Source organism: Callorhinus ursinus, unplaced genomic scaffold (assembly GCF_003265705.2).
Source record: "Callorhinus ursinus isolate GAN/ISIS: 27379988/994484 unplaced genomic scaffold, GSC_fseal_2.0 scaffold400, whole genome shotgun sequence".
Taxonomy (NCBI): domain Eukaryota; kingdom Metazoa; phylum Chordata; class Mammalia; order Carnivora; family Otariidae; genus Callorhinus; species Callorhinus ursinus.
In genome coordinates, this window is record NW_027397455.1 from 602 (window position 1) to 28,017 (window position 27,416).

At 40.5% G+C, this 27,416-nt stretch overlaps 1 protein-coding gene and 1 long non-coding RNA gene across 2 annotated transcripts in view; both read right to left on the reverse strand.

The window, feature by feature from the left end:
- Positions 1 to 311: 311 nt before the first annotated feature.
- Positions 312 to 16,835, reverse strand: LOC112817379 (uncharacterized). Its single transcript, XR_003206387.2, has 4 exons — positions 16,449 to 16,835; positions 15,955 to 16,101; positions 14,802 to 14,943; positions 312 to 2,002 (listed from the first exon to the last, which is right to left on the reverse strand). It is a non-coding gene; the product is annotated as an uncharacterized lncRNA (long non-coding RNA).
- A 6,163-nt stretch (positions 16,836 to 22,998) lies between these two features.
- LOC112817380 (patched domain-containing protein 3-like) overlaps positions 22,999 to 27,416 on the reverse strand; it is a gene marked incomplete at its 5' end in the record, with an annotated part of 5,751 nt that continues 1,333 nt past the window's right edge. Inside the window, 2 exon segments of the mRNA XM_025864447.2 lie at positions 22,999 to 24,125; positions 24,128 to 24,718. Coding sequence (XP_025720232.2) covers positions 23,446 to 24,125; positions 24,128 to 24,718 — 1,271 coding nt within the window.

Here is a 27,416-nt window from a genome sequence, read left to right on the forward strand (position 1 = left end):
CTTGCATATACGGGCATGTTTTTCATCATGCTAGGAGTTGATTTAGTTTGGTCAAACATTCTTTTAACTTTAAAATGTATCTTTATAGACTTCACCATGACAGTAAACATCCGTTTAATGCCTGCTCAGATTTCTTCTAGTACAGCTAGTGTTCTAAATTGAAAATGATCACAGCCCCATCTCGTGGACTTGTTTAGCTAGTGAAGGTGCAACTGTGGCGTGTTGTCTATTCTCCGCGACTCTCTCTGGAAGACAGTCAAGGCTTTTGTGAGCTTACTGGCTATCTGGTAAATGAAGACAAAAACCAAATGTTTGGCCACTTAGCTTTATTTTTGTTTTGCTTATAATTTCAGAGAGTCTATGTTAAACCCCAGAACTTCATGGGACAAATAGAGGCCACTGGGCTAGTGGGGATACAACTGGGAGATCCAGACTCGTTCCAATGTCAGGAGGCTACAGCACTTTCTAGAAAGTGTCGGAATTATAATCATCCCTTGGCTTCTGGAGGTGAGAGTGGGAAGTGTGGTTCTTCCATGACATAGAGGCAGTTAGGCAGTTTTCTGATTGTGTAAATAATCGTAATTTTTATAGAAAAACTTTGGAGATTAAAATTCAAAAATAAAAACCACTCATCATCCAATCACTTAAAGACAGTTGTTATTACCATTTTTGTGTATTCTGTTTCGGAGTGTAGGATTTTGACGTAGATTTTTAAAGCCATTGAGATCATTATAGAGAGAGAGAGAGCTTTGTATTTGGTTAAGGTTTGAAGGCTTTGGGGTTATGTAGGAAGTTACAGATAAGCTATCTATTTCTTTTTGTGTATCACGAACAAACTGATATTCAGACTGTGGCTTTTGCAGAGCCAGGCCATGAGGATTCATGTCCTTAGAAGTTTGCAGTGGTCCATTTTGTGCATTGAGATTGTAATAATTTCTTCTTTCTTTCTAACTTCTCATGACCCCTGGCAAACACTTAAAGTCCTAGGCAACATTAGATTTTGACATTGGTGAGTCACTGTAATTTATGGCCACTTTGACCACAGGGAAGTAAGTGGTTGTTTTAGATGGTGGTCTTGAGCTAATGGTGGGTGGTCATGGTGCCTCGTAGGGGCTGGCTTTAGAATTTGCATGACTACAGTTTCATTTTGAGTGACACTGGTATTTAATAGCTTTCCAGGGTCTCTGCAGACAGTGGGCCATCAGGGCCTCAGTAACAAGTGCATCTGAGGCAAGGATTCACTCAAATGGACGAGAGCATCTTGACTGGGGATAATTATTTGCTGCTTTTATTTTATTTTATTTTTAAAGATTTTATTTATTTATTTGACAGAGAGAGACACAGCGAGAGAGGGAACACAAGCAGGAGGTGTGGGAGGGGGAGAAGCAGGCTCCTGCAGAGCAGGGAGCCCGATGCGGGGCTCGATCCCAGGACCCTGGGAACATGACCTGAGCTGAAGGCAGCCGCTTAACCGACTGAGCCACCCAGGCGCCCCTCTTTATGCTGTTTTGAATTGAATTCAGAGCCAAGGGAGGAACTTATGGAGGGGCTAAGCCATGGATATACATGGTTTATAAACAACCTTTAAGAATCATTCCCCACTTTGATATACAGAGCCTGTAACATCTCAAATCCTAGGATGCACGGTCTCTTTTGAGTAGAAATGACACAGGGCTTTGTCCCATGAGGCCTCTAGAGGCACACTTCATCAAAAGCCCCTTTATTTCAGGAACTTGCTGAAAGTGGTTCTCCAGCTGAAACAGTTCTGGGGATGAACATTCCCTGGGAAGCTGGGTTCACAGCCCTAAGAAATTCCACAGCAAGTGGCAGCCGCCATTGTGGCTCAGGACCAAAAATACCAGTTCATGGGAGAGAGTGCAGGCTACGTCGCCAAGTCGGAGCCCACCCCAATGCAGAAAAATGGCACTCAAGGGGAAGTCTAAACTTGAGTGAAAATGCTGAAAGGGAAGAGCTTCTTCTCAGGATCTGATGCCTGGGACTGCTTCCATTGCAAATTTTAAGGAAAAAAAAAAAAAAAGAGAGAGACAGGAATATCTCAAATGACAATCCCTGAGAAAAGAAATGAGTGAATCCCAGCCCCTCCTACACCCTGGTCCCACAAAAGTGGTCAATCTCATGGTTTCCAATTTAACGTCTTTTGAGAGGTTCTCCCAAGGGTTTTAAAAACTGAGATATAAAAAGACTCGTTCACAAAAGCCAGACTCTTAACTCTAGAGAACAATCAGATGGTTACCAGAGGGAAGTTGGGTGGGGGGTTGGGTGAAATAGGCAAAGGGGATTAAGAGCACACTTACGTTGAGCACTGAGTAATGTATAGAAGTGTTGGATTACTATATTATACACCTGAAATTAATATAACACTATGTTAATTACACTGGAATTAAAATTAAAAAATGAAATGATTGAGATTAAAAATAAATGAATGAATGAATAAATATTATATATATAAATAAAATTCATGGTTTAAAAGTGTACATATCAGTAATTTTTGGTATATTAACTATTACTATTACCTGTTTACCCTTAACTAAAACCACTAACAAATTCCAGAATAGGGGTGCCTGGGTGGCTCAGTCATCTGCCTTCGGCTCAGGTCATGATCCCAGCGTCCTGGGATCGAGCCCCGCGTCGGGCTCCCTGCTCCGCGGGAAGCCTGCTTCTCCCTCTCCCACTCCCCCTGCTTGTGTTCCCTCTCTTGCTGTCTCTCTCTCTGTCAAAAAATAAAGGAAAATCTTAAAAAAAAAAAGAATATTGTCCAGAATATTTTCATCACACCAAAAAGAAACCCCACACCTATTAGCAGTCAATCACAATTCTCTCTCCCACCCCCTGGCAACCATGAATCTACTTTTTATCTCTACCGATTTGCCTATTCTGTACATTTCATATAAATGGAATCATACAGTGTGTAGCCTTTGTGACTGACTTTCACTTTAGCATAATATTTTCAAGGTTCATCCATATCATAGCATGTAGCAACTCCCATTCGTTTTGACAGCTGAATGATTTTTCATTGCATGGATATACCACATTTGTTTATCCATTCATCAGTTGATGGCATTGGATTATTTACATTTTTCCCCTCAGATTTTATTTATTCATTTGAGACAGAGAGATACACAGAGACAGAACACGAGCAGGGGTAGAGGCAGAAAACAGGTTCCCTCCTGAGCTAGGAGCCCAATGCAGGGCTCGATCCCAGGACCCCAGGATCATGACCCGAGCCGAAGGCAGACGCTTAACCATCTGAGCCACCCAGCCGCCCCGATTGTTTACATTTTTTTAAAGAGATTTATTTACTTATTTGAAAGAGAGAGAGCGTGGTGGGGAGGGTCAGCGGGAGAGGGAGAAGGAGAGAAGCAGACTCCCCGCTGAGCGCATAGCCTAGCAGAGCTCAATCTAGTGACCCTGAGACCAGGACCTTAGCTGAAAGCAAGAGTTGGGTACTCAACTGACTCAGCCACCCAGGCACCCCTGGATTGTTTACATTTTTTTTTTTTTTTTGGCTGTTAGGCATAATGCTATGAACATTCTTGTGCAATCCTAATTGGTTTTTAGGGTCATGTTCATGGATCCCAGGCAAGCAACATAGGTTGACTAGTAAAGTTGAAAGAAATATTTTTCAGATTCTTTTGAGGTTCTATTATGGCTTTTGACAACACTAAGTGCTGAGATTTGGAACATAATTATGTTTGGGATAACTATACTAAGATTTGGGGATTGCCTTATTTTTTTGAATGTGTAGGTGTGACAAACAATTGCTGTGTAATTTTGCATGCTTTAGATCCTTCACAGTGAGCCTGCTGAACTGTGTAGCAGTGAACAAACACAATTTCTGAAGTCCTGAACTGCTGCCACTCTAGAGAAAGACAGTCCAGGCTTCAGCTGCTTAAAGAATGCAGACATGGAAAATTCATCCAGCTGAAATTGAGCAGAGTGAGAAGTTGGGGAGAATGATTTGAGACTTTAAACTGAGATTTGGGACTCTAATTTCTTGGATTCATAATGCCCAGGGACAGCAGGATCTTTTCACGCATTAGCCCTTTGGGACTGTAACTAAAAGATTTTGGATTTTAAATTTTTAACATTTTTTAAAAAGATTTTATTTATTTATTTGACAAAGGAAGACACAGTGAGAACAGGAACACAAGCAGGGGGAGTGGGAGAGGGAGAAGCAGGCTTCCTGCGGAGCAGGGAGCCCGATGTGCGTCTCGATCCCAGGACCCCAGGATTATGACCTGAGCCGAAGGCAGACGCTTAACGACTGAGCCACCCAGGTTCCCCTAATTTTTTAAGATTTATATCTTTTAATTATATTGCTGGGAAATTAATAATGGGAGGAGGGTTTATTTAATTTTGGAGTATCATGATATGTTGACATGATTTTTGGAATATTTTAATTTAATTTGGAATGTTTGATTTAATTTTAATATTTTAATGTTGTTATTTTAATCTCTTGCAGAAACTCTGAGAGGCCATGTTGGACAATATAGCTGGGCAAAATTTGGAATAGGAAATAGAACAGAAGTGAACGTTCATCTTTAAATTCATAAATGGCCATTGAGGTCATTCAATTAATATACAATTCTGTCCCACTTCAGAGCCTAGAGCAAAAATCTCATTCTTTTAGCAGTAAGAAAGGTCCCAGAACGTCTCAGAAAGATCCACAAAAGAGAATGGAAGGGCAGTTATTTTCTTACAACAAATATTTTCTTCACTGTGATAAATGTATATTAGCTCTATGCTAATAATGCCTCATGGAGTAATTTTTAGACAATACCTAAAAAAAATAACCAGAGACCTACATTTAGAATAAAATTTTAAAAAATGGAGCACCTTCTATTCAAAGGTAAAGGAAAAGTACAAGAAATGATGATTGTATTATCACTTACTCTTCCATCTGGGAGATGGAAAATGCCTTTTGCCGTAGATTTTTTAAGTAGCTGGATTACAGACACATTCAAATGTGAAAAAAACAGTCCTGGATTTTCCTCTCTTAGTTGAATCACTGCTACTTCCACAGCCAGGAGCGTAATAACGGTGATTGGGCTGTGGCCCTTCAGCGTTTTCTCCTTGGGCTAAAGTGGAAGATAAATTTGGCGGCTCTTCCAAGGGTAGGCCTTGGACCCTTTCCTGCCAGCAGGGAAAGAGGCTGGAAACCACCTAGGCTCTTTCTACCCCTGACCTGCTGGCACTCTGGGGTCTTCCAGAATTTCCCCACTTACTGCTACTTCACATACTCTTCCCTGGAAGGTAGTCACTTTTCCATTTCTGGCCTTACTTGGGTGCCAGATTGTGGTATAAGATTGGACCGGTTTCTGTTTGTTTGTTTCATCGTGGAAGTTATATCATGGAAGACCTGTTTCTCACTGTTTTTACTCTTGAAGTTCATGTCATTCACTTTCAAGAGTGATTTCAAAAGGGATTTCAAGAAGGGTGCCTGGGTGGCTCAGTTGGTTAAGCATCTGACTCTTGATTTCGGCTCAGGTCGTGAGCTCATGGATCGTGATCTCATGGCTTGTGGGACTGAGCCACACGTCAGGCTCCAAGCTCAGTGGGGAGTCTGCTTGAGATTCTCTCCTTCCCTCTCCCTCTGCCCTTCCTCCTGCTTACTCTCTCTCTCTAAATTAAATAAATAAATCTTTAAAAAAAAAGAGAGAGATTTCAAAAATTTGTGCTTATATGGCCATTTTATTCCAACTTTAGAATATTTAGAAATCTTTCAGCCTCTCCTTTAAAAAAAAGTCTGGTATATTTGTTGAGTGAATGCATGGACACCATGCCAGACTCTGATGAAGAATGTCATTTTTATTAAAAGCCATCTCTGGAATTTTGAAGTTAAAGAAAAATTCTGTGAAAAATCCCACCTAGTCATCTAATTCTAGTAGTGTTAGGAAGTTTACCTATTTTTTTTTTCTTTTTGAAAGATGATTAAATACAATATTGCACAATCAGACCTTCACATTCTACCAGGCATATGGTGAGTGTTCAACAAATGGGGCGTTTACTGTTACTACTCTTTATTTGCTCAGCCACAGATGATCACCACACAACCATTTTACCCCGTGCTTAGGTAATATCTTCTTGCTCTCCTTCTCTCTCCCCTCACTGGCTCTTTCACTCTTCAGTTCTTTCTTTCTCTTCTTGCTGTGGTCACCTCCACAATCATCCTCAAAGTCCACTACTATTTCTATTCTCATTGTTCCTATCAATAATTCCACCAGTCAAGTAGTACAAATTTGTATATTTACAAATTTCTTTTTTTTTTTTAAAGATTTTATTTATTTATCTGAGAGAAAGAGAGTACATGAACGGTGGGGGGAGGGAGGGGGAGAGGGAGAGGGAGAAGCAGGCTCCTGGCTGAGCAGGGAGCCCAATATGGAGCTAGATCCAAGGACCCTGAGATAATGACCTGAGCTGAAGGCAGATGCTTAACTGACTGAGCCACCCAGGCACCCCTGTATATTTACTTTGTAGTCCTATAAAGTACCAATGTGTTTCTTATTGAGGTATATTATTAAATTTAAACAATCTATTTAAATTACTATATCAACTTACACTAGGAGGTCCTATATGCTAATATAAATGCACACCACCCAAATATTATCGCTCATTGGGAGATCCCTTTAGTCTTCATGGACTGATATGTCCATGGATGTATCAGATTGCATTTATAATGCAGAGGAAGGCCTGCTTCTGCTTTCCATGGCACCATTTTATATTCAAAGTAAGGATGCATGTTAGTGAGCTCATGGCATTTTCCTTCAGTCTAGTGTATAAGATGTGGACATTTGGGGTGACATTTTGGCTCATGATCATCATATTTCTTTGGTCAGTCCAGACATTCCTGGGAAGGATTTTAACACTTCTTTTTATAGCACTCTGTTTTCTGGAAGTCAACCTGTACTTTCATGGACTCTTAAAAAATCAAGTCACGTGTTGTTTCTAGTGCTTGGAACTATCTCTCAAAGACATTTGCTGATTACCATGTTAATGCCTAAAAAATATTTTAAAGCTGTTTTCCTGAATGCATTATCTTAGTATTCAGAATTAAGATCTGTCTCTGATTCAAACACCAAAGTATAATCATGGAAACTATTTTTTCAGAAGATTAGATTTTCCTGGCTGAGATGGCAATGAGTCTGATTGTCAAGGAAAACTCTCCACATGAACAATATTCTAAAGGAGGAATAAAGAGGCTTTCTCTGGGAATTTCAGAACATGGAGGGAAACGATTGTTTAAGGTGGGCCTGGTTTTGGCAATGATTCTTTAATATATTGAAAAAAGTGTGATAAAATTTTTATTTTTACTTCTTCTTAACCACAAGATGGCACCAGTTTCCCATTTTTAAAAGCTTGACACTGCTGTTTTTCTTTTTTTTTTACATTTTTTTCAAGATTACAAGCTGTTGGGTGACGTTTGGTTATAACTTTCCCTCACATACAGGCTCATAGACTGTAAGACTAGAGTTACTGCATTAACTAAGAATTTGTAGGTGGAATAAGGTTTATAATATGCATTGCTTGTAACAAAGCTTCAATGTGGAGGGAGTGACTAATGAATAAGGGGGAATATTGCAGTAATTTTGCTCACAAATGTTAAATTACAGAGTAAGTTTCAAACTCAAAGCCTCATACTGGCAATTTTATGAGCATTTTCTCATACAAACTCATATAAATGAGTATAAGCCAGCAACTAAAAAGCAATAAATACTAGAAATCTATTTACATGCTTTGGGATCTGGCTATATGTATGTCTTGTCTTCGTTACCAGAATTGTAACGCATTTATGAGTTTGGATGGCCAAGGCCCAGAATCAAAGCAGATTGTATCTAACTGCTTCCTGCTAGTTTTTCTAGATTATCCTATAAAAAATATTCAGATTTCTCAAAATGACTACAAAATAGATTTTGGTTAAACATTCCATGATCACCTTTTTTGTGATGTTGCCTTTAAAGCAACTTGAAGCTGTGACATCCTTGTGAGACTCTAAGCCCTGGTGAGTTTGGGATAGGGCCCAGGAATGATGAGATGGCATTGATGAAGCCTGTCTGTTTTAATTGCTTTCCACATTAGTTTACAAGTGTTAGAACTGTTCCAAAGGACTTAAGGCAGAGATGAAACTTTCTCATTCAACTGAAAAGTCCCCAGATAGCCTGGCTTTCGGAACAATTGGATTCTGGGCTCAAACAACATCATTAGGGCTTGATATCTGACCCCCGGCCCCTGCCTCGCACTGGGCTGGTTTATGTGCAAGCTTCCTGTCACAGTCCCCTGGAACTTCTAGGCTCTCTCTTTGTGGCAAGATGACTAAGGCAGTTCTAGACCCAGAAGAGTTCAAGATTCAAGTGTAGTGGGAACACAGGCCCTTTATTTAGAGATCTGGGAATCACTCATAGGTCCACTCACCAACCAAGCTCCAAGGGCAGGGGAATGTGATGTGCTGATTGTCATGGACCTGAGACATCCGGTCCACCATTGGACCAGTGTATGTGGACTAGACTGAGGAAGGAGTAATCTCCAGGTTGAAATATATACAAGGGCCATATCATTTTTAAGTTATATTTCCCTTAGCATACGAATGTTTTGATCCGCTTACGTGTGTGTGTGTACTAGAATAAACAAATGCTGTAAAGGCCAATGCTATAGCATATGGAAGCCTCCTTTGTTACAGGGGTGTGATTTAAATGGTTGGAATCTCAACAGGAGGGAAAGGAGTGTCTCTGGGGGTTTTACAAGTGAAAAAGGCATTGGGCAACTTAAATTGAGTCAGATGTAAAGAGAAGAGAAGTCAGAGGCAAAGTGGTCTTGGCCAGGAGTTCCCAAGTGTCTGGTCCAAGAGTATGAGTTGGCAGAGAATATAGGCTAGGATGAGAAAGAGGGTAAGAATGGCAGCTGTGCTGAGCGTCCAACTCTCCTACAAATGATCTTTTGAAGTGAGGGGTGGACTGAGGGTGTGTTTGAGGAAGGAGACGGAAGAGATCAGAGAAGGAGAAGCATGCCTAAGGCAGAAGCAAAAAGTAGAAGGCAATTCCACCCACTTCTCAGCTCTGACCTAACTCTGTTAACATATTCTGGTTTGGCAAACTGTCCTGGGCCTACAGAAGACAAATGAAGGGAACCGCTGGGGAACCAGCCACCTTCCTGTCATAAATGCTGTTGTAAGGTTGTTGTCTAGCTGTAGTTCTAAGACCTTCCTCTCCTCACCCTCCCTTCATCGCCTGTTTTCCTCCTCTTCATCAGTCCAACCCCTTTGGGTTATAAGTAATGGAAACCCAGTGCAAAGTTGCTTAAGCAAAAGGGAGTTTATCAACGCCTAAGACTTAAAAGTTCAGGGTTTGAATGACTCTAGACAGCTGCATATAGATGCTCCACTGTTGCCTCTTTCTATTTTTATTTTTTCTGTTGTCTTCATTCTCCCTCACATCTGTCCAGGGTGCCGGGAAGATTGTCCCAGCAGCATTAGACTTTCATGATTTTCATAGCTCAGTCTCAGAAGCCATTCGTCTCTTTCCCAGTATTCCTACAAAGGACCCTCATTGGTTGGTCTGGGTTGTGTGCCCACCTGGCTGACCACTGCGTAAGAATTATGGGGACCACCGAAGGTGCAGTACTCAAAAGAAAATGTTTATGGACAGATTTTAAATGTAACCCATGTCCATTATATCTTCCTAGGAAACTGTCAGGACTGTAACACGGCCCCAGGCCAATGTTCCCAATGCAGTAAGAACTAATCTACTAAATACAGTGAAAATGCACAGTGTGTAATTATGCATAAGGACTAGATCTAAGTTTGGAGATATTCAGCCTAGGAGGAAAATCTCATGGAGAGAATTACAGGTTTGACCCGTTGTTACCCTCTAGTATTTCCTGTTCTTTTTAGCCATTTACTTCCATGGGTAAGCATAACGGTGGGCAGGTTGACTTGAGAAGAATTTCTGGTCTCAGAGTCTCCCGACCTAAAATCAATCGCTTTCCCTCTCCCTCCTTCCATCCCTCCCTCTGCACCTCCCCCACCCCATCACCAAATGTGACTGGATTTCCCTTGACCCACTGTATGTAGGACTTGCTCAGAATCCTGAAATGGGACATTCAACAGAAATCTTGGGGCTGAAATCTTTGTGTTCAAAGTGGGGATTGGGCATGCTTCCTTATACTCATGTGGTCATATAATTGTGCCAATAAGGAAAGCTCTAGATGTAGCTACTTTCATTAGCTTCCATTTCACAGAGGTAACAAGTGTTCTGTTGTGAGTGCCTGGGAAGCTGTCTCTTGCCAAATCTGGAGAAGAATATATGAAGGGAAGAGTTCTTCTGGGTAAACCTTCTTGGTACGAGGTATCAGAAGCTTTTGTAGAGCTCAACAGCAATACTGCAAAGTTTAATTATATACTCATATATTTTAGGCTCTCTAAGTTTATTTGATAAAGGTTCAACCCATTATATTAACATAATGACTGTGCTTGTCTTGTGGAAAACTTGGAAACAGACTAATAAAATATCTCCCCTGCTATGAAAACTAGATGGCTTTAGTTTGAGAGAATTGAATGTGGTTCATCGCAGTCTGACACTGACAATTTCTACACTATTTTGGACAGCATTCTCAGAGCATTTAACATTTACTTTGACGGCAAAGCTGTGGAAAGAAAGGTTCTGATTGAGTGGTTATGAACCAAAAACCAGGTAAGAAGCTTGACTTTTAGGCATAATTTCCACCCTGTTAATCCTCCTATGGCTCTTTAGGAAATGAGATAGAGAATAATCCATTCTTAGTGGGCTGAAGAGGCTCAACATCTGAAAAGTTAGCTCGTATATTGGAAGTTAAATTTCCATTTCATACAATTAGAAAATAAGACAGACTATTCCAGAAACAACTACGGACGTTAGGAAAAGGAATATTTCTTAAAGAACATGCACCTGTAAATCAGAGAAGATGTTATCCTAACATTATTTGAAGTTTCAACAACTCAACATTGGTACAATTAATGATGGCAGCCCCTCCGGTCCAGCGTTCTCTCACGCAGGTGCTCTGCACACCACGTGAATAGTCACTCTCAGTGTCGTAACTTCCGTCTTGCCATCATCCGTCACCTCACCTCCAGAGGCAGAAATGACAGCATTTCACCTTCTGACCACAGCCTTCCCTTGTTCCAGATCACGTGGTCGTCACTTTCCACTACTTTGAACCTCACTGGCACAGACAGGTTCCTCACGCTCTGCTCCTCCCAGTACCCTGGGCCTCTACTCTTACCATTCCCAGCTTAGATTTCTCTTTCCTCAATGGCCAGTCCCCCCACTTGTATTTCAAATTCCATCTTCCCGTTTTTTGTCCAGTTCTTTACTACACTATTAATAACCCCTTCTCTGTCTTGTAACTTCATTCTACTTCTCACTGAATCCTCCTGTTAGCTTTTAAATATATTAAAGACTCTCCCATTAAAATAACTAGAGTTGGTTCTCATACACTGCTTCAGCTACCCTTCTGTATCTCTCTCCTCCACCCTCAGACTCCTTCAGAGAAGACTTGGAGTCACAGCATCCACTTCCTCACCTCCCACTTACTGCCCAGTCCATTCCTATGTAGCCTCTGGCTCGACAGAGGTATTCTCAACACCTTTCACTGAAGTCACCAGTTTTGCGCTTCCACATATAGGTGAGATCATGCAGTATTTGTTTTTCTCTGTCTGGCTATTTCACTTAGCACAGTGCCCTCAAGGGCCATCCGTGTCATGGCAATGGGATAGATTTCCTTCCTTTTTACAGCTGAATAACTTCCCACATTCTATATATATATAGTGGATATCTATATCTATATATCACATCTTCTTTATCCATTCATCCATTAATGAACACTTAGGTTGTATCCATAGCTCAGCTATTATAAATAATCCTTCAGTGAACATGGGGATGCATCTATCTTTTCAAGTTGCTGCTTTTGTTTCCTTTGGATAAATACCCAGAAGTGGAATTGCTGAATCATATGGTAGTTCCATTTTTAACTTCTTGAGGAACCTGCACACTGTTTTCCACAGTGGCTGCACCCATGTACATTCCCGCCAACGGTGTACAAGGGTGCCCTTTTCTCCATGTCCTCACCAACACTTGTTATCTCTTGTCTTCTTTTTAATAGCGGTTCTGACAGATGTGAGGTGATATCTCACTGTGGCTTTGATCTGCATTTCCTTGATGATGAGTGATGTTGAACATCTTTTCAAGTAGCTGTTGGCCACCTGTATGTCTTCTTTGGAAAAATGTCTATTCAGAGCCTCTACTCATTTTAAGATCAGACCGTGTTTTGTTTTGTTTTGTTATTGAGTTGTATGAGACCTTCGTGTATTTTGGATAGCCCCTCCATCCCAAGTCCTATTTCCCCGTTCCCTTTGCATTGACTGGTACCACCATGCATTTGGACATGCTAGTCTATCTCTCATCCTATCTACCACTGGATTCTGACATCTTTACCGCTGGAGCATCTTTTGAATTCTTCTATCAGTTTCTACCATAGTCTAGACACAATTTTTTACGTGGTATATTGCATTATTGGCCTTAAAAGTGACCTTCTTGTATGCAATCTGACCTTCACCCTGGCAGAATATGAATCTGATGATACCACTCCTTGGACAAGACACTTCAGAAATTCCCCTTTCTATTTAGGATAAAGACTCCATTTCTAAACATAAGTCACCTGTGCCTGTATGATCTGGCCCCTCCCTTAAAACTCTGACTTTCTCCTGCACCACCTCCCTCACTCATCTATGCTCTAACCTCTCTGGCCATGCTCTCTCTTGCCACAGAATAATCTCACATGAGGCTCCTTCTATCTGGATTACTCTCTTGCCCCTCCACTACTTACCAAGTTGGCTCCTATCTTCCCACAAGATAAGCTCCAGCTTTACCTCCTCGAGTGTGCCTTTGTGGACCCACCTTGCATCTATTTCTTGGCACTTATCAGTGATAATTTTACATTTGCTTCTATTATTATTGTTAGCCAACATTGCCTGTCTTCCCTACTGGACTCAAGCTCCACAAGGTCATGAATTATGTATGTTTTTGCCAATCATTATTACCATATAGCCCCAGGCAAGAGAATGTAATAGGAGCTCAATAAATATTTGTTAGATGAAAGATTGCTTAGATTGCTTTACAATATATTTTTCTATCTAAAACAAGCAATGTGTGATTACTGTTAGGTTTGTGCCGTCTTGAGAGTTGTCCTGAAGTGGCCAGCAGAAACTTTGATGGCATACACGAAAGGGAGCGTACATAGCAGGCCACTGTGTGTGTTCTTTCAGAGTAGGTTGTGAGTATAATCGCCCAATTTCTCAGAAGAAATGAATTGTGGCTCCCACCTTATTTCTTCTCTAGCCCCATAAAAAGCAGACTAAATGGAATCAGTTAATTTAGCACCGTTTAAAGTGAAGTTTCACCCTCTTCCTGGGATGGGATAGCATTATAGGCTAGTCGAGATGATCTAAGATTGGCCGTGGACAATTGCAGTTGGTGTTCTTCCCTACACGTTGGGAAGCATGTCGAAGTTTCAAGAAGTGTTACCAGAAAAAAAAAATCTTGTTTGCCTACCTAAAAGCTGTTCCTACCTTTTCTCCTGCTGTAGAGCCTTTATTGTAATCCAGTGTGTAGCCCCAACTCATGTGACTTGAGAAAGACACACTATCCAGGCCCCGGCAATGAATTCTAATTGATCTAAGCCAGTCATTGCGATCCAGTATCCTTGTCAGTTATTGAATCTGATGTGGGCATGTCCCTGTATTTCTGCCCAGTGAGATGTGAGAAGCCTTCGGGTTCTTGGAGAAAAGGCTCTTCTCTTATTATCAGAGGCACACAGATGAACGGTCCCTCTCCTTCTGCTCAGTGCTGTTGTGTCTGAATGGGGTCCTGAGAAGGCTGCAGCCAGCTTGTGACAATGGGAACTAGTCTGCAGATGAGAGACATGCTGAGCATGGCAGGGAAGAAAGATAGAAAGCTCTGGGCCACAGGCTAGTTCTCCTCACTGATGTGGCTGGGTAGGCATGCGCAATTTGCCGGATACACACACACGCACATGTTTGTACGTGTGCAACAAAGAATTTGGCAAAACATCATGTGCTTCAGTTTCCTTCTGCTGTTGCATGCATATACGGATAGAGTATACCCATCACGGGACAGAATCTTGTAGGGCTGTGTTTCAGGAATGAAACTGAAAATTAACCACTTTCATCAATTTCATTGCAGGTGAAAGAAAAATTGGGGTATGGCAAGCACTGAAAAATTTCCCAGCCTGTCATGGTTTCTTCCACTTTTAAGAGCTTGGAGATTACATTGGCCCCACTTGGATAACCCAGGACACTCTTCCTGTCTTAAGGTCAGCTGGTTAGCAATCTTAATCCCATCTGCAACCTTAACTCTCTTTCTGTACGCAACAAAGCCTAGTCACGAGTTCTGGGCATTAGGACGCAGAGGTATTTGGGTGTCACTCACATCCTTGCCGTCTTAGTATGTCTTCCACTTTAAGTTCATTCAAAAACTTATCCATTTGGTGAACATTTGAGCCCTTGCTATGGAAATGGAAATGGGACGTGGTCCCTGCATTTAAGGAGGTGATGATTTAGCAATGTCTTTCTCATAAAATGCTTTAATTTGTAGCATTCAATTTGATGATAAGGGAGATATTGTTCTAAATAGTCTAGATATCCTGTCCCAGATACTCTAGATGTATGTGTATATGTGTGTTTTTCATTTTCTAGCTGAGTAACAGGAAGTTTACTGAAGTAAAGCTACTCTTACCCAGGAGTGCAGCTGGGAAGACACGGAGACAGTGTGTGAATGGTGATGTTCTTGCTTGTCCAATGGTTTTTCCTCTGTATCAGTGAATGCTATATGTATGAAGAATTCCGGTCTCATTTTTGCTTTACGATAACTTCCAGGCCTGTAAAGTAGAAAGGGAATGTTGCTTTCCTTGTTTTCACAGAATTTCAGCTGAGAACAGTGGGTGATAGAATCCTCATTGCATCCATAAAGTGTAGGGACGGTAATTTCCAACAGTCTAAAAGGAATAAAGATTTCTTGAAGTTTTCTTTGACATACATCAGGAATACATACGTATGTGAGTGCATGTGAGCCTGTGAGTGGCTTTTCCTCTCTCCTCCTGGTGGAGAGACTCTTGCATGACTCTTGCCTTAAGAATTCTAAAGGCCGGAGTTTGGCAGGAGTTAATCCATCAGCGCCGCAAAGAGGAAGGGCAGTAGAAAAACATGCCATTTGGGAAGGAAGGGTATGTGATTTCATGGGCTGAGGATATTGCACAGACGAACGAGATGTGCTTGAGTGAACAGACGGGTCCCTCTCTGGAGGGCAGGGGACCTCAACAGGAGTTTGTGTGGTGTGAACCACAAAGGGGATTTTAAAAGAAGTCAGCTGCAAGAGCATCTGCGTTGGGGGATGCAAAAACTCCACCAAGGAGACCCAAGACAAAACCTGCCTTAACAGAGTGAACAACAGCTATTTTAGAGGAACGACAGTGACGGGGACCGCACCCCTTCTCGGAGACAGCAGCAGGATGGGAGAGGAGGAGTGGAGGAGAGGAGGAAGGCAAGAACAGACACAACCCCCTACCCCTTTCCCCTCGCTGCTGTCAGTGCTGGGCGTATTCCATTGTCCTCACGAACGACTTTGTGCTGAATGGTTCTCTAAAGGACAACTTTTAATTTTAAATGCAGTGTTTCTCAAACTTGGGTTTCTAAGTTTCTGGGAGTTACTAAGTCTAAAGGCTCAAGCTGTATCTTGGGAGGTCATGCTCCCGCCTTACTCATTTTTTCACAATATTACCTTCAGTATAGTAATTTGTATTTAAATAGCTATATCCATTGACATTGAAGAGCCCACAAGATGTCACATTTATAGCTTAAAATAAATAACCCCGACTTGAGGAGACTCTTACCTGTCAAATGTCACAAGCACAGGCAGGAGTATGTCAAGATTTGTGTCTCATAATTGGGACTAAACATAGGACGAAACTTCGCTTTTGGTTTTGCCATTTTGTCCTGGGGATTTGTTGCACCAGTCCAAAGTGGAGTTGGTCTCTGATCTTTAGGAAATGAAACAGGGTCACTGTGGCAGTACATAAGACAATTTCTTGTCTTAGGGATGGGCGCTGTCTCTGTATACAGTGGCTTTGGTCTGGGTGGGTCCATGGCGGGAGATGGCCAGGAGAGGAGGTGACTGAAAGGGAGGAAGGCCCTTGTGATTCTCCTTAAGTAGGATGACTACTGCTGCTCTTTTCAAAAGGCACAGGCAGGGTTATCATCTCTGCATCTCTGAATGGGTACATGGAAATCTAGGTACCTTCAAACTTTATTTGTAAGTACACCCAACTGCTTCCCCGCACAGCTGACCCAGTAGAAATGTGGTAAAGTAATATACAGCACAAAATACCCTAAGTTGATCTTGGATCTTCATCTATGCACCCTTTGGGGCTGCCAGCCATCAGTGATTTGAAGATTCTTCCTTTGGTCAGAGGAGGATGCCTTAGCCAAATTGAGGCAAGTAGCCATTGTTGATTAGAAACTTTCAAAATCACCTATTCCTTCTAACCAGTGGCAATGGGGCCCGAGTGAAGAAAACGCAGACTGTGATAAGTAAAGCTTTACCCTAGAAAAACAGTCTGCTGAAAAGTTTTTGGTCTCAAAACGCTAATACAAGAGTCAATCACTGGGAGCAGAATTCATATGAAGAAAATAACGAAGCTTTTTCTCAGGGAATGGGCAAAGTATTTCTCCACATTCCTGAAGTCACCTGAAACTGTAATGCATTTCACCACATTTCAGCAAGATAATAAGAAAATGCTGTGGGGACAATGGCTTGTCTTGTACGCATTTGTCTGTGTGAGGATGAAATAAGCCACCAGTGGTGCGGAAAATCTGTAACTAGTGTTGAAAAGGGTATTGAGGGGTGCCCGGGCGGCTAGTCGTTAAGCGTCTGCTCAGGTCATGATCCCAGGGTCCTGGGATCGAGCCCCACATCGGGCTCCCTGCTCGGCGGGAAGCCTGCTTCTTCCCCTCCCGCTCCCCCTGCTTGTGTTCCCTCGCTCCCTCGCTGTATCTCTCTGTCCAATAAATAAACAAAATCTTTAAAAAATAAAAAAAGAATAGGGTATTGAAATTATAGATTATATTTATTCATTCCTTACTGGCAAAGGAATTATGCAACACACTAGCTTTTATTTATTTTATTACCAAAAAATTGTTGGCAAAAGGCCTCGATAATGTATTTCCTTTTAAACACCGGAGAAAGTGTTGAAATAAAAGTAAGCTATTGTTTATTTTTAAAGTTACCAAATTTCTGTTCCAGAAATATTATGACCTTCACTTTTAAATGGTGTCGATAATGTAGGAAATGAACTATATTTCTTGGTCAGCAATCTGAAAAATTCATAAAACCCTGTCCCCTCTTTGACTCTTGAACCTAGCAGCGGTAGGCTGCTCCCAGAATTTCCATTAGAGTTGATGAAAGACACAGGTGCGCTCTGAGAGGCAACCATTTCTGGTGGCCTGTTATTTGAATAACATTATAAAAGACTGCTTTAGAGAGAGAACCAGTATGGGTAGGAGGCAAAAACCGAGGGACAAAAAAAGTCTGTGTTTCTCTATGTGGGTGTATATTTATGTGATTTCATTGGTTGCCTAGTTCAAAGAATATCTCTTGAGAAAATAATTGTGGGGAAAATAACTCAGCAGAAAGAGAATAATGGAAAGGAAAACCTTAAAGGGTTAATATATTTGGGAATCTAGTTTGCAATCTTGTGCACGCATGTGTGTGTGTGAGAGAGAGAGAGAGAGAGAGAGAGAGAGAGAGAGGGGGGAGAGGGAAGGTGAGAGAGGGAGAGAAGAAAGGGAGGGAGGGAGAGAAAGGGAGAGAGAGAGGGAGGGAAGAAGAGAGAGAGAAAGTAAGAGGGATTACTGACTGCTACCTCTATTGGTAGCATCTATTCAAAAACTATGCATACCTACTAAGATTGTTTTAGGCTCGGCCATCTCTTTGCCAAATATCTGTTTCTTCAGGAAGTGACTTTTAAAAAACCTCAATAGCTCTATCATGGCTTGCAATTGATTCTTGGCTCAAGATTATTTGGCTTTAGGTTTTTATTGATGGGTTGTGTGTTTTTCCTATTAACATTTTTTTTTTATGATTTCCATAGCAGTTTAACACCTGGAATATAGTTTTTATTTTGGAGGAAGAAAACTTATTTATTTCATTTTATTAATTTTTTTCAAGGTCTTTTAACATCATGACCTAGGTGATTGTCCTCATCGTTGTTGATGATGGTTATTATTTGAATGAGTTAAATGTCATATGGGCTTAGTCAACCTGAAACTTTAAGTGTGTGAGTTTTATTTTGTTGGGCCAACATTACAACAGAGGATGAAAACAATGTACCGTTCTGAAACCCTTAAGGCAGGCTCTGGGCATCTGACATGTCTGTACAAAACATAATCACTTATTTTGCCTGAAAGCACACGCCAATGCTTTTTGCTATATTTCTCTGTTGCTAGATACTGGATTTCGTATATCCCTACAGTCAATCTACCTCCACGTACTTTGTAGTGTCTGATAGGCTGATTCTCCACAAATGTTCAGGGCACAGATATCACAGCAGACTTGAGAAAAATGTCCCTTTGGTTGGATTTTGTTGTGTCACATTATGGAATTCCTTTTTCTCTTCTACTTTCCAAAAGGTAGTACTCCTAGAGATTCCTGCATTTATAAGAGTATCCTTCAACATGCCAGAGTGTGCTGAAGATCTGGAGGGCTTGGCGTTTCCAGTGAGTGAAGACTTTTGTTATGGCAAAATAATGAGGTGTGGGCTTTTTATTATGAAGTCTCCCTGGAGTGTCAGTGGTTTTTTTTTTTTTTAATTGCTTTTCTACTTACTAAAAGTAAGTGAACCCTTAAATCTAATAAATTCTGTTATAATAAGGTACATACTTTATAATTCAAAATCAATTTCTTTGTTGATACGCAGAAAGTTGATGCCGATCCCAAGCCATTTTAGAAAAGAGAAGAAAACAGTAATCATGATCGATAATATGTAGGAGTACTGCACTTCCTTTACCTAAATTTACTTTCCAGGTTAATGTATGTTAATATACTTATAAGAATAAGCTTTCATTTCCCCTGCAGTTTGCTCATGAACCGCTGTGGCAGTTTCCTGCCCTGCCACCAACACATGTGGACACACACACAGACACTAACTGGTGTATGTATGTACACACACATTCCTATCTAGTGATGAGGTCTCACGTTATCCTGCTGGACTTCATGGTAATTGCAATCCAGATGCTCAAAAAAATATTTGTGAAATGAATGAACAGATTGCAGGCTTTTAACACTAGAAAGGAGATTTATTATTACTGTTGTCAAAAAGAAAGAAGTGTTAACAACCGCCTCTCATTTACCCTCCCTCTTTTAGTCGGATATTCATTCTCTGAGTCTGTTCTTCTTATCGGGACTGAAATGCCTAACAAGCAATGTGGTCGTAATGGCTCTTCCTGGATTCGGACTCCATTTGCAATCCCTGCCCTGCCTCTCGAAGAAAATCTGGGCTGAAGATTTCTGTCTCAGGGCACTGTCCGTGCAGAGTAAAGATGAAGTCCATAATAATTCCACTGTGAGTCAGGTCAGATGCCCTCTGAGAAAAACTTGAACTTTAGAATTCTTAAAGCCTTTCTCTTTTTGAAGAAAAGAATATATTCTTTTCAATTATCTATGCAAAAAGAGAAAATGAATGCTGATATTCTCTATTAATGTTAGAAAAATAAACAGCAAGATCACTTTAAATCTACAGTTGCCAGGAATATCCGCTCTCCTCTGCACAGCGTCAGATAATAAGTATTCTATTATGTATCATGTGTGCACATACGCACACATATACATACATACGTGTGTGTGTATGTATACATACATACACATGTACATATATATAAAACAATAACAGATATCAGTTGTGGACTGAGTATCAAATCAAAGTGATAATTTTAAATGCTTGTATGTTCTTCATTATAAGTATAGCGGTGTCATAATTTGATTATCTCTTTTTTCCAAAGTTACTCTCAGCTGATACTTTAAAAAAAAATGTTCATTTTTAAGTAATCTCTACACTCAACAGGGGGCTTGAACTCACAACCCTGAGATCAAGAGTCACATGCTCTACTGACTGAGCCCACCAGGCGCCCCTACAGTTTGATACTTATATGGCCAACAAATTCTTTAACTTTACCCAGTATGACTATATACTTTGACAAATATTAACTGACAAAGTTATACTTAAATCACCTCAAGGATTTTTCTCCATAAAGAAAAGGAAAAAAGTTGGGGGGAGGGGTGGGAATAGAGGGTGAGAGTCATCTTATCTTGCAGATTTGCAGCATAAAAGGATATTATTTATAGTGGTGATGTATTCTTTGGAATTTGAAGGCAAAAGTGTTATATGGAAGAATTTTTCTGAACTTCCTGGGCAATTGGCATAGGATATGTATCAGTCTCTTTTGCAATTTCCTTGAAAACCTATTTACTTTGTTAAAGCAAAGTCTTTTTGTTGTTATTTTAGAAAGTTTAAGAGACAATCAAGGGAATTGTAAGATCATTTTCGCATTATATGGCTATTAATTTATTGAGAGAGAAAAGGGATTTTCCAGATATATTGAAGTCCCATGTAATTAATTTACTTCAAAGCTTACTTCAAGGAGTTGAACTAGAGTGAACCCAAACTGTAAACTTAGATAGCAAAATGAATGACATAAATAGGAAAAAAGACAGGGGACTTGTTTCCACCTCCGATGAGGTCATTGAAAGACTGTCCTCTTATTGGAAATAACAAGACAAAATGTGTTGAGCAACTGTCTTCAGAAACCGGGCAATAAACAGTGGAGGACTATGATCCCTGGAAAAAAGGAAACAAATGAGGTGAACCATAGAACCCAGTTCTCTGACCTCCTCAGAGACATTTTCCAGACTGCAGCCCAGGAAGGAGAATCTAAGCAAAGCATAGCATTTTCTCTAAGTCGAGGAGACCAAGCAGAGTTTAGCGGGGATGAGGTGGCCGAAATATGTGAGGCTGAGTGCCAGGGAAGAGAGAGCTCTAGCGATAAAGTGCCTCAGAAATGTGCACGGGGTTCCTTGCAGTTTGTCCTCAAATCCCCAGTCACATATGTGGACGATGAAGTTCTCTGAAGTCAGGCAAAGCCTGGCCAGAGTCTGTCCCTAAATACTTAACCACGCATGCATGGATAAAACTCCACGAGCTTAGGCAAAACATAATTAGAGAAATAGATGCTAAAAAGTTGCCCAAGCTAATCCAGAGCTGGGGGACGGTTAAATTTTGAACAGCCAGACTGCAGAGTCCGCCCTGGGGCTGTCAGGAGAAACTCCAGAGAGTTTTGCCTCATACTATGGCACAACTAGCCCTGGGACTAAAGTCTACTCTAGACTTGCCCTAACAAGGCTTATAAACAAGTCTTGAGAGGATCAACCTGCTATAGAAACAACTTCCTGTCAGATCAAAGTCCAATAGTATTTAAAGGAAGCAAAGAGGGGCGCCTGGGTGGCTCGGTCGTTAAGTGTCTGCCTTCGGCTCAGGTCATGATCCCAGGGTCCTGGGATCGAGCCCCACATCGGGCTCCCTGCTCGGCGGGAAGCCTGCTTCTGCCTCTCCCACTCCCCCTGCTTGGGTTCCCTCTCTCGCTGTGTCTCTCTCTGTCAAATAAATAAATAAAGTCTCTAAAAAATAAAATAAAATAATAAAATAAAATAAAATAAAATAAAGGAAGCAAGGAAATTTAGTACTCAACATATATACTCTACAAGGTCAGATAAAACCTGCTAAAGAAACTACAAGGATCTACAAGAACTGATAAATGAACCTAATAAGGTTACACAATATAATTTAGGTATGTTGAAATCAATTGTATTTTTATGTAGTAGTAAAAACAAAATGGAAAAGGAATTCAAATTTATTTACAATGCCATAAAGATAAAAATACTTGGAAAGTAAATCAACCTGAACCTATAAGATATTCCTGAGGGAAATTAAGGAAGACACAAATAAATGGAAAGGTAAACCATGTTCACAGATTAGAAGATTCCAAATGGCTAAGATACCTATTTTCCCCCAATTGATCTGTAATTCACTATAACCGAGTCATGAACCCAGAAGGCTTTCTGATAAATTGACAAGTGATTCTAAAATTAGTATCTAAATGGGAAGAACCAAGACTAGCCAAAATAATTTGGAAAAGAAAAATGCTGGACCCATTATACAACCTAATTTCAAGATTTAATATAAAGGTTCAATAATCAAGGCACTGTGGTATTGGCTTTAGGATAGACAAACAGATCAATGCCCAGAAATAGAGCCACACATAAACTGTCAGCTGATTCTTTGACAGAGGTGCCAAATTAATCCTACGCTGAAAATGTAGTCTTCTTACTAATGATGCTGGAAAACTGAATGGGTAACTATTATGGGAAGATAATGAACTTCTATCCACATGTCTCAACAAATACAGATCTATGGATCATAGACCTGAATGTAAAATTAGAATTATGAGCTCTGAGAAGAAATCATAGTTGGATTTTTTTGTAATCTTGGAATAGGCAAAGACTTCTTAGAGAGGACACAGAAAACACTGACCATTTTTTTATGATAAATGATAAATTGGATTTCAAAACTTTAAAAATTTCATTTTATCAAGATACACTGTTAAGAAAATGCATACAAAGCCCCCAGACTGGGAGAATAAATAATAAGTTATACTTTTACATATTAATGATCTAGGAAGTTCAATGAAAATAATATTCCATTTATATTATAGTGCATAAAATATTTGAATTTCAGGCAGAAACTTCTAACAATGAAACAAAAGGAAAAAATAATTGGAAAGTCATACCTTATGAATGATTGTATAGACCGTAATAAAGATGACAACACTTCCTAATTTAGTAAAGATATTTTAATGTAAGCCTAATTGATTTTTCCAGGATATTTTCAATAATAATTTAAATGGGATTTCCAAGCCAAGGAAACATGCCTTTGTTTTTAGTTTATTGACTATTTCTAATAGTGCCCTGTTATCAGATTGGAGTGTGACAATCAGGAATTTTATAATTGGTCTTTGATTTGTTAGTGGATATTCAAACAGACCTTCAAAAAAAAGGTTAAGAATACTGGAATAAAAATTAGGCCATGAGCAGCCCCAAATACCATAACAAGAAACATCATCTTAAAAAATGTCCTGAAGATGTATGCTTTAGCTGCAGATAAAACACACACCCCTATTACTGTTGAAAGTGCACTTTGTAACAGTGGGTAGCCTAGCCCATACACTGCCTCAATTGCTTTTCGGTTTACTGACAGCTTAGGGCTGGAAACAAATGCCTAAGAAATGTGTGCAGAAAAATCGAAAGAAAACCCTATGCAAATGACAAGATTAACCATGGATATGGAATCGAGACTGACATTCCAGAATGCCAGGAGACCCGTTACTCCCACAATCGCAGAAGCAGTAGCAAAAGTTACCCACAAGGAACACAGTGGATGAGGAATTAACAATAAGGAAACAACGAACATAGCGGTTGATGCAACAATGACATTTCGAACAGTGTTTTCCAATACGGGGGTATACTGATCAAAATATACAAATGCCTGGTTATAGACCATTAGGGGGATTTCGCACTTTTCAGCTCTGCTTCGTAAGTGGGATAACACCTTCTTCTCATCGGCTGAAGAAGAAACACCCATGGTCTGAACGAAGCCCTGGGAAGAAATGATTTCATGTGACGATGAAATATTAGTATCAGACACAAAAAGTGGAAAACGTGTTAAAAAATTGGGCAAGCCGTTCATAAAAATGTCCTTATCATTTACATCTTGCTTGCTCTTTTCCATATACTGCACATACTCTCGTAACCAAAACTCTGTGGGATTTTTATCTACATAGTCACTGTTTTCCAAATCTGCCAGACGTAGTTCCAGTTTTTGCCTAGCATCTTTATCCCAGTAGTCAAGAGTTTCAGTAACAACAACCATAACCCTGGGACCATAATCCAAAAAATATCCTCTTCTACATTAAAACATGGTGTGATATAGGAATCGTCACTTGCCAAATTTCGAAGGTCTAAACCTTCCTGCACTTGGAAACACCCACAGATACTACTTATGATGTACAAAATGTATATAAGCACTACAAAAACTCTGGACTCAGTGCTTGTGAGAAAAGGGCCAAAACAGTCTCGAAAGAACAAATTCATCGGATGGATATCAGTTTCTTGTTCATCCGGGAGAGAATCACATGGGAGACAGCAGGACCTTTTCAGTGAGGAACATTTTTGGTCAGGAGTTTCTGGCTTTTTCAACCAGCATAGACAGACTCCTTCTCTGTTACCATCCAGAGCCATAAATGCTCCGAAACAGGTGATGTTATCGAAATAACAAAAGAGCAGGGTTGTTCCCGTATAGATGCAAAAGTATTGTAGGGACCTGAAAGAGGTCATAATCCCTGTATAGAAGGCTAGGACGTTGGTGATGGTGGTGATTGTAATCGACACCGCCACTTTGGAATAGACACTGGACAGCCGCTGTTTTGTGTTATCCACGAGGCTAGTCTTCTGCCAGGCAGAAATCATTATGAACATATCGTCAACCACAACACCTGTTAAAAAAGGGAAACAATCTTCATGCATATTAATACCCATTAAAAACTAAACACATAAACTCAAACCATCTTCTTTGTCCATCTCTTAGAAGGGGTCTTATTTATCTTGCCCAATCTGTGCTTTGATACTATTTTCCCAGTTGCTTTCTCTGGTTGCCTCTGAATCCACCACAGAATTCACCCCTTCCTCTGTAACAACTCTGTGCTTCGTACGTACTCCCGTTATTTGTACCTAGCACAGGATGCTCTACTCCTAGTCCTCATGTAGGGTGTTTTAATGACGAGTCAGGAAACTGTTGTGGGTGTTAGTCGAAGCAGGATTAGCAGTGTATCTTTGATTCCACTGGATTACTTGAGAGACCATTTTCCCTCATAAAACATTTTTTAAAATTTTTTATTGTTATGTTAATCACCATACATTACATCATTAGTTCTTGATGTAGTGTTCCATGATTCATTGCTTGTGCATAACACCCAGTGCCCCACACAGAATTTGCCCTCTTTAATACCCATCACCAGACTAACCCATCCCCCCATCCCCCTCCCCTCTAAAACCCTCAGTTTGTTTTTCAGAGTCCATCGTCTCTCATGGTTCGTCTCCCCCTCTGATTTACTCCCCTTCATTCTTCCCCTCCTGCTATCTTCTTCTTTTTCTTTTTTCTTAACATATGTTGCATTATTTGTTTCAGAAGTACAGATTTGTGATTCAACAGTCTTGCACAATTCACAGCGCTCACCATAGCACATACCCTCCCCAATGTCTATCACCCAGCCACCCCATCCCTCCCACCCCCTGCCACTCCAGCAACCCTCAGTTTGTTTCCTGAGATTAAGAAATTCTCATATCAGTGAGGTCCTATGATACATGTCTTTCTCTGATTGACTTATTTCACTCAGCATAACACCCTCCAGTTCCATCCACATCATTGCAAATGGCAAGATCTCATTCCTTTTGATGGCTGCACAATATTCCATTGTGTATATATACCACATCTTCTTTATCCATTCATCTGTCGATGGACATCTTGGCTCTTTCCACAGTTTGGCTATTGTGGACGTTGCTGCTATAAACATCGGGGTGCACGTACCCCTTCGGATCCCTACATTTGTATCTTTGGGGTAAATAACCAGTAGTGCAATTGCTGGATCTTATGGTAGCTCTACTTTCAACTGTTTGAGGAACCTCCATACTGTTTTCCAGAGTGGTTGCACCAGCTTGCATTCCCACCAACAGTGTAGGAGGGTTCCCCTTTCTCCGCATCCCCGCCAACATCTGTCGTTTCCTGACTTGTTCATTTTAGCCATTCTGACTGGTGTGAGGTGGTATCTCATGAGGTTTTGATTTGGATTTCCCTGATGCTGAGCGATGTGGAGCACTTTTTCATGTGTCTGTTGGCCATTTGGATGTCTTCTTTGGAAAAATGTCAGTTCATGTCTTCTGCCCATTTCTTGATTGGATTATTTGTTCTTTGGGTGTTGAGTTTGATAAGTTCTTTATAGATTTTGGATACTAGCCCTTTATCTGATATGTCATTTGCAAATATTTTCTCCCATTCTGTCGGTTGTCTTTTGGTTTTGTGGACTGTTTCTTTTGCTGTGCAAAAGCTTTTTATCCTGATGAAATCCCAAGAGTTCATTTTTGCCCTTGCTTCCCTTGCCTTTGGCGATGTTTCTAGGAACCTCATAAACCATTTTATACAGATGCCCAAACACATCAAGCCAACATTCTGTTGCTTAAAATATAAGCTGGACTTATCTGTTCTACAGTTAGCATCTAACTATCAATGTGGTATGATTTGAGAGGGACCACATAGTTCTCTCTCTCTCTCTCTCTCTCTGTCACACACACACACACACACACACACACACACACACACACACACACACACACACCATTTTCCTCCTAGTTTGTTTTTGGTACCCAGAATGTCAGCATTTAAACTTACTTTCCCCAGTTAAGGCATTGTTAGTAAAATGCAAGTACTCTTAAGATCAGACACACGCACCAAAGTCAATCTTAAGAATCCCTTACATATTAATGCCTACTAAGGTAATTCTTTTCCACAGGGATGTTTCACGACTGGTTTGGAATAGAGACGACAGAAGAACATTTGAGGACTTTGAAATCACCACTGAAAACTTGGAAAGGGGGACTAGCAAGAAGAAAGGGGATTAGTAAGGACAGCATGAGCATGTTGCTGATAAAGTTCACCTCCCTCAAGCTTTCTACTAGAGTTGACACCTACTTCCACTCATGTATACTGATACAAACTCAATAAAATAAACAAGTAAATACAAAAAATGGAATAAAATGCTGATCTTCATTTCAATTTGGGGGGGATCTTCTCCATGGGAGGGCACTAGGAATTGCAACTTTGTCTCTGATCAGATGTTCTATGGGTATGATCAAGAAGGCAGAAGGCTCTAAAAGAACGTAAGTCTACACAGTCTGTCACAAACTGCATCCCGCCATCCCATGGCTAGCGGCCTTGAGGATTTCAGTTGTACTCAGCTGGACAAAAGGGAGAATCAGAAGTACTAAGGACCAAGAATGAACTCATCGATATTTATCAGGCATTTAAAAACTAGTTTTATTATTTATAGAACCTTATTCAGAAATTGTCCTCACACATTTCTTGCTTGAGTTGCTTAAATCACACACACACACACACACACACACACACACACACACACA